This window comes from Magnolia sinica, chromosome 17 (genome assembly GCF_029962835.1).
Source record: "Magnolia sinica isolate HGM2019 chromosome 17, MsV1, whole genome shotgun sequence".
In the NCBI taxonomy this organism is placed as follows: Eukaryota; Viridiplantae; Streptophyta; class Magnoliopsida; order Magnoliales; family Magnoliaceae; genus Magnolia; species Magnolia sinica.
The window spans coordinates 688,480-696,629 of NC_080589.1; the positions used below are offsets into that span (position 1 = coordinate 688,480).

General features: G+C 42.7%; 1 protein-coding gene across 2 annotated transcripts; it reads right to left on the minus strand.

The window, feature by feature from the left end:
- Positions 1 to 540: 540 nt before the first annotated feature.
- LOC131231355 (protein phosphatase 2C 32-like) lies at positions 541 to 7,227 on the minus strand. 2 transcript variants are annotated; one of them, XM_058227521.1, is made up of 4 exons: positions 4,459 to 7,227; positions 2,884 to 2,997; positions 2,219 to 2,483; positions 541 to 864 (listed from the first exon to the last, which is right to left on the minus strand). In XM_058227521.1, exons 1-4 carry the CDS (start codon positions 6,781 to 6,783, stop codon positions 749 to 751), a joined length of 2,820 nt encoding a protein of 939 aa, XP_058083504.1. In that variant the 5' UTR covers positions 6,784 to 7,227; the 3' UTR covers positions 541 to 748. The 2 variants fall into 2 exon arrangements, with proteins under 2 accessions (XP_058083504.1, XP_058083505.1); XM_058227522.1 differs by having other exon boundaries at positions 2,129 to 2,483.
- Between the last annotated feature and the right edge of the window lie 923 nt (positions 7,228 to 8,150).

Below are 8,150 nucleotides of genomic sequence, written 5' to 3' on the forward strand. Positions count from 1 at the left end.
CTAACACAAGTGCACATATTTACATATACATTCGCATTCCCTATAGGGTTGTTAGGGTCCTCAGGTCAGGCTAGGGTTGGGAAACTCCAACCCAAGTTGAAACCGGGTTGCGTTCGGATTAAAGAAAATTCAGGTTGGGTTGGGAATAGTCACACATGTTTGGATTGGGTTGAGGTGGTTTAGGCTAAATATAGAGGACTTCAAGTTAGGCACCTTGGGTAGAAGGCTTGCTCCTTTTAAGGTCGGGTAGGATTGGGCTGGGGTTGACCCTCAAACTGACTCAACCCCACCAAGTTGCACCCCTACTCAGTCTTAGAGCCCAAATAAACAGAGTCAAGTTGCCCTACCACATCGACATGTCTTTCATCACAACTATTCTACATTGTTAAATATTTAATAAAATCAAGGGCAGATTGAAGGATTTTTCATGGCATGAAAGGTGCACAATGAGTTTCTGCATTTCTTTAGATCATAAAGACCCACACACACACACACACAAAATGACAAGCTCGATTTCAACTGTTTGGACTCCAATGACCATCCAAGAAAAGTTCTATTCATTATAACTGTGTATAGAATTCCATGAACTTGAAAGGAGAAATGCATCTTTGGAAAAAAAAAATGTAGATGGCAAGAAAAAGAACAGTAGAAAGTTGCCAATGGCATCGAGGCAGAAAAACGGGGAGGCTTTTGTCATTGCTGAAAATTATTACACAAGGAGGCAAGAAATACCCAGCAATGGAAATAATCACCCAGATGATCTCCAAATCCTTCCTTCAAGAGAAATCACCATGACTGAAACATCGTCGTGATATTTCCGGCGATCACCATGAGGAATGTCCAGCAACTCGTGAAAATCCATCCCTACAAAACAAGAAATAAAACTTTCTATCGAGGAAAGAGCATAAAAACAGTCGAATGGAAGAAATTAAGAGCTTCACGATGCGGGTTTTCCATTACAAGTAAGAAATTATCTATGACTTCCAGAACTAAAATAAATAAATAAATAAACAATTCACAAGCATACAAATGCCATTTGGGTTTGGAAGAGAGGAATGGGTACATATCAAAATATCATTTCTGTTGCACAAGCAAAAAGCTTGGAATGCAACGATGTTCAAATCCTGACATCAGTAATGATGCTTATAAACTCAAACAAACTAGATCAAGCCTTGACCTGGGTTGGGTAACAGAGCTTAAAGATATAAGTAAAATTGAGTTCAAAATAAGCAAAATTGAGTTTGCAAAACTCCCAATGTATTACTTGAAAAACTCATGATTGCTCAAAAGCTTGAATAATCAGAAAATAGAATAAGCTTTCTGACGTTTAAACGCTTACACTTGGTCAAGCATCTGAGTTTTCAGTCAACCCAGACTCACGACTAAAATTCCAATTATTTTGACCTTATTGGGTGCTGGGAGCGTGGGTGGCACATGTGGCTTATGTAGTGCTATAGAAAAATACATAGAGAAGTACCAGTATGGTGTATTATGCTGAAGTACCCATGAAAATGTGTACATTACCAATATGGATTCAGGAAATATAGCTATAGCGATATCATATACATGGTTAGGCCTGCATCCCTCAGTCCTCTGACTGGTTTTTTTTAAATCTTGGGCAGTATAAAAAGCCCACTTCCATATCAAGTATCAACCCTTTTAGGCAATTTCAGTTCATAACTGTATAGGGCTGCAACTTGGGCACAGGTCAACCTGAACTTAATTGACCCAACCTGAATACAGGTCTGGGTCTGGTCAGGCTGTCAATTCCTCAGATTAAGTTTTGGTTGGAAAATGCCAATCCAATTTTATTTCAGGTTGGGTTCCAGTTGAGCAAATATGGTCAGGTTAAGGTTGGTTTGGAAATAATTACATGTATTTGGGTCAAGTTGGCTCGAGTATATTGGACTTTGGTTTGGGTTCACGTTGGGCACCTCAGGTTGGAATTCAGGTCAGGTCTCAGGGTTGCGGGTTGCAGGTTGGGTCTGCCTAAGGCCGGCTTGGGCTATCAGATTGACCCTCAACCTGACCTAACCTGCCTGAGCTGCACCGTATAACCAAATCTATATTTGTATTCTAAGTATAATTATTCAGGTGAGTGAGTAATTAAACTGCTTAGAAATCAGACCTGACAATAGAGCAGTCACCATTAGCAGAAATCTTCTAATGAAATAACATTACGAAGCAAAAGGAACACTTGCAAATGCCATGAACCAACCATTTTTCTTGGCGGCACGGGAGAGAAGCTCTGCGATAAGGTTCTGTGCAGGGTCACCATCGGGGATATTTTCCATAAACCATGCAACATGGGAAACCACCTCTTCATTGCTGAAGTACTGGTAGAGCCCGTCAGAAGAAAGGACCAAGAACTGGTCATTCGAGCTGAGCCTGTGGTGTCGAACAGAAGGAATGCAGCTGAGATATGGAGAGGTTCCAATGTATTCAATCCGGAACATCTGCAGCAAAGCTTCGTTGCACTTAGGCTGCACCCAAAAGAAAAAAAGAAGTGCAAAATAGCCAAGCCTGATCAGTTCCGAAGAGAAGGCAGCAATATCACAATAAATCTAACGTAACAGTAACAGATGCCCTTCAAACACATGCAGAGTACAGGATGTGAGAACTAGAGAAAGTCATTCTTTAATACAGACAGGGATTTTGCATGCATAAACTGTTCAGTATTAGTCCTGCATCCATACACATGGTTGACAGGCTTGAGATCCAAAGGCGAGTGCATGAGTGCATACCTCACCACATGCTTGTCTTAAAAACACCAACATGCGAGCATGAAGGAATTTGCACAGGCAAGCCAGCACGTGAAGAAAACTGTTTAACTTAGGCTCCGAGACAACTCGTTACAAAGATGAGAATTATGCACTAACTGACCTTCTTGAGAAAACCAGCACCAAAAGCTCGAGTGACTTTCAACTGCCCCTTCACTCTATCATTCAGCATAGCTTGACTATCATCAGCATGTTCAGATCTGACCCTCAAAACTTCCTGTAGTATTTACAGTAGAATAGAAGCTCATTCTCAGTAAAACAATCAAGTCTTCCGCTACATTGCTTCTCCATTTAAGAATATAACAGTTCACTGTTCATATATCATAGGGTGTTTAGTGTTTACACTTAAAATTCTTTACCACCAATTTAAAGTCCGGCCCAGTGAAAGAGCAAAAATTCACATTTCAGACGATTTAAATGGTCCTGACTTGTGTCTCCTAATACACGTTTTTTTTTCCTTCTTTGAAAGGCATTTCCCGGTGCACTTTTGTACATAAAGTATGGAATAGGGATGCAATTCAGACGGGTTGAGCTGGATTGAGGGTCTAACCGAGCCTGACCTGACCTCAAGAGGACCCAACCCGCAACCCGATCCAACCCAAATTCCAATTCGAGGTGCCCAAACCCAATTCCTCTATACTTGACCCAACCAAACCCAACCCAAATACATACAACTATTCCCAACCCGACTTAATCAAGCCCGAATTTGCTCACCAGGAACCCAACCCGATTTCAAACTGGGTTAGCGTTTTCCAAATTGAACCCAACCCGAAGACCTTGACACCCTGAACTAATGCGGGGACATTTTCACACCAGGCTCGAGTGGGGTTGCCTATGGGATGCAACGGCACACTCGGGGTGGGTGGCCCGCATAACCCATGGATTTGGAGCCCGTGTGAGGCGGGTGACTCGTGTGAGGTGGAACCCATGGATTTGGAGCTCACGAGGAGGGTTCGGCCGAGGACCTAACCCATGGATTTGGGGCCTGGGCTATGAGATAAAGTGATTAATTCGCTATGCTCTATCAATTCAAGCTTTTAGAGCAAGTGGTTAATTGTCCCACATCAAATTGATATCAGAGCGGGAGGTCTCGTGTTCGAAACTCCTCACCGGTGGTCAACCAAATTGAGCGCAATGACCATTCTACTCAATGCAAATATAGTAACTTCCAAACGCACCATAAAGTTGATTCACATCGAGTACAAACCAACAGTCAAAGCGACCAAGAGTTTGCATGGTGCAATTATTTTCAACAGAAAGCAATTGCTTAAGAAATCAATGATTCATATGGAGTAATTTATTTCTGAATCATTTCTTGTAGTATTTCATATTGGCCCTTGACCTATGGTTTAACAGAGGATATGGTCCTTGAAAGCAGGATTCGTGTAGCCGACCCAATTAATTGGGATAAGGCTTAGATGATGATGATGATGAATTTGTATTGGCCCATCAATAATTAAATGCCAAAATGATAATGAAAAAGCCTTTCCTACATCTGCTTTTTCTAGCAAAACTCAAATGTGGATCATCATATATACTTTTCAATGTTTATTCACAATGTGGGTGTGATTAGCATTCATTGTTATATATGTTTCTCAGTCAGTAAGTGATTAAACAAATAAACAGATAGACTTTCTCAGAAGAAAGTACTGTATTTGGATTTATTTATATTAAGTACCTCCTCAATGCTTGTGCTGTGATCAGTGGACAGCTGAACCGCCCTCATATTTAATCTGCAAGTGGAAATCCCTCTGCTTTTGCTGATATTGCTTGCTCCACTGGTCTGATTGTGCATTGGAGACTCCTCCGATATCCTGTCCAGTTCAACCCGAGTGAGGGATTCCCTAGACTTGTTTCTATGCCCTGCATCATCATGGATATCGTCTGGCCCCTCTTGTGCCAGGATAACACGGCTATCGCCCAGATTCATGACATACACATCTTGATCCTTCATCAACATCACTAGAACACACGAACCCATCAGCGCGAGCTCTGGGTTTTTGTCCAATGCCTTTTCCACCATTTCCATGTAAGCATCCTCGGTGGTGTGAAGAGCCCGTGACATTGCACTCATGACAGCTGCATGATCAACAGGCCCCGACTTGCATCTCCTGAGGGGTGGAAATGAGTCGCCTGCTATCTTGTCAACACGGGCGTCGTATCTATGCCAATCATAACTCCAAGGGAATAGCTTTTTACGTAGGGATATCTGCTTCCTACACACATTTTTCAGCTTCGATCCAATCAGAGATCTTTTCAACTGCTTTTGTCCTGAAATGGGAAATGAAGCAGCAATTCCATGTTTGGAACCCTCCCCAACAACCCCCTCACCCTCTCGCGAACTAACATCTTCTCCCAAGCAGCTAGACTGGTCTCCTTGGGTGCTTATTGAGCGTGACATAGGCCGTGCTTCTGGTAATTTTTCTCTGGAATTCAAATATTCTCCATTTGGCTGTAAATCCCACGAAGACCTTCTCCTTCTCACGCTGCCAATCTCAGATACCGACAGTGAATCCTGTATATTCCAGTCCTCCATCCCAAGCAGCTCATAAAGACGCTTGCTTTTCCTGCCATGGCCAGCCAATTGTGCTGTTGAAACACTAAAAGCTACCTGCTTTAAGAAACCACTCGGCCCTGCCATCTCCATATTCCTGATGCCTGTGTCTATGCTAAGATCTTTGTTGGTTTCCTTAGCTGACTGTAATTCAGTCCCATCCTCGTGCTTTTCCTCAGCTATTTCATCAACTTCTACTGATTCAACTACAGAAGTCTTCTCCACTCTCGACTGTTTGTCATTTCCATCCTCATTCAATTCAAAGTCCATAGCTGGGGCAGTATGAGGTTGCTCTAAACCATCACCACATGACTGAGCAATCACACAATATTCTTTTTGGCAATCTGAAGTAGTCCTAACATTATCCTTTTCAACAAGCCCCAATAAAGGTCGATTATCTACACACCTATCTTCGCAATCCCAAAGCAATCCTTCCAGTTCTTTATCTATAGCTCTATAAAGATTCCTCATGAGGAAATCAGGTGCATCGGGGCCACTGAAACCGTCATAAATCCCGACAAACAACCATCCTTGCTCTTCAGACAGAACGACATGAACCCTGTCCTCACCAGCCTTGCCATGAGCCCATTGTAAGTTTCGGTTTGTACTGTACTCACCAACAGGCGGCCCATCCTCAAAACAGCTACGGGGAACTTCGGGTTGAAACTTCCCCTCCTTGGGGTGCCACATTAACCGGGTCACGGGATGCAAAAAGAACCGCTGCATCCAACCAGACCCTGAAGAATGGCTCACAAAAGTTCGAGAGAGGGCGTTCCTCATGGGTCGACTCATGCTTCTCACTACCCGTCCAAAACCAGTTCTTCTTCGACTGTAAACAAGCGGAGCTGAGAAGTTGGTTCTATCCACACCCTCAAGAGGGTCCAACATGAAAACCCCTTTCTCAATAGGCCCAGACATGAAACCAGCCCCTCCATCCAATGGCCCAGAAGCGAACCCTCTCTCCAGAGGCCCCGACAAGAACCCATTCAACGGTCCAGACCCACGTGGCACCGGCTGCAGAGGTATGGCAGCAAACGAAGACGTGCTCTCAAATGCAGCAGCAGGCTCCTGGGCATCACTCATGAATACCGCATTCTGATTCCCAGATCGAGCAGTCAACACATTGGCACTCACAGAAGCTCCCGATATCGTTTTAAAGGTGGTTTCGGGGAAGTTCTTGATGGGTCTCAGCAAACCCAAAGAATCTTCGACAAGCTCTCGTCGGAACGACCCACTCTGCGTCTCTGAATCCAAAGTGCTCGAATCAACCGTAAACCTCTCAGAGTTTGATGCAGTTATAGTGGGAGAGTCAGTTATCATGGGCCTAACATAACAGAATGAATGGCCTAATCCTTCATCCAAAGGCTCTAAGAACTCTAAATCAACCCGACCCTTACCATTTTGAATCGGCACAAAGCACTGGACAACACGGGAAGTGCTATTCCCCATAACCGCTTACGCTAAAACAATCAGGTCCCGTCTTCCATTAAAAAACCTCTCGAATTGAAGGGGTATCGTAATTCTACAACGTCGGCTGGTGCAAAGGAAAGAACTAAATCGATAACACCAATCAGAGAAATCCCAAAAACCCATCAAAAGAATCGACTTTCTGGTAAATATGCATCATTAATATGTCGTTTTAAAGGAAATACGGTCTTCTCATTCCAATTAAAATAATACCCCCATAAATTGACCAGGTCATGCAAATCTAGAAGAACATGAATGGAATAGAAAGGAATAAAAGCAGTCACCATCTGACCTTCTGAACAATCTTCAAGCTTGTATGAAGCTCATCAGATCCAAGGCTGTGAAAGATGATAAATGGGGCATCCAAACAAGGAAAAATAGGATGAGATTGTGGGAGGGAAGAAATGGCAAAAACAAGCTGAGATTTGTGGAATGGGATAAAATCAAAGAAACCCCAGATGACAAAACCATGTAGTAATCGGTAAAAACAAAAACCCAGATGGTGAAAAGCAAAAAAAAAAAAAAAGGATGGAGAGAGAGAGAGAGGTTGTATTGGGAGTTCAACAAGGAAGGGTCTCTTTCTTGGTTTTTTCAAATGGTTTGAGAGGGTAAAAGCAAGCTGAAACGAGTCAAAGGTTCCGTAGGGAATAACATGATACGTGCGTCGCATTTTTGCAACGTTTACACGAGTTTTAAATTCTAATAGGTGGACCAATTATTTAGGTAATCCAGACCATTGGTCTGTTTATTCCTACCTTTGATGGAATATTTGTCACAATTACTCTGATATAACAGTCTAAAATATTCGATTTGTGTCTTAAATCATCATCCTCATCCACATTCAATCCTCGGTTGCCAGGATATTCTATCAGGAGAGTTTTGGGCATTATACATCCCACCGTAGATCCAAACGTACCAATGGTCTGGATTTCCTAAACACAGGTCCCATTTGTCATAGTTGAAAACACATGTATAATGTGCAGAGATGAAAGAATGCACTTTTTTATTGGTACACCTGCAGGGGCCTGTACCGCTAACAGTGGTACAAGGCTTTTTTTAGCCATTCGATGCATTAAAGCTTTTACCACTAATTGATAGTGGTACAGGACTTTTTTAGCCATTGGATGCATTAATTGAGGAGATAAAAATAATAATTTATTTTAATGCATCCAAGGGACAGAAAAGCAACGTACCACTATAGTGGTGCAGACCCTGTAGGTGATCAAAATTATGATAGATCTGAGCCGCTCATCATGTGGGTCCCACCATACAAATTCATTGGGTCAGATATCAGGGAGATCTGATTTTAGAAAAAGAGAATATCCTCGCCTCACCTGATGAATGGCCCG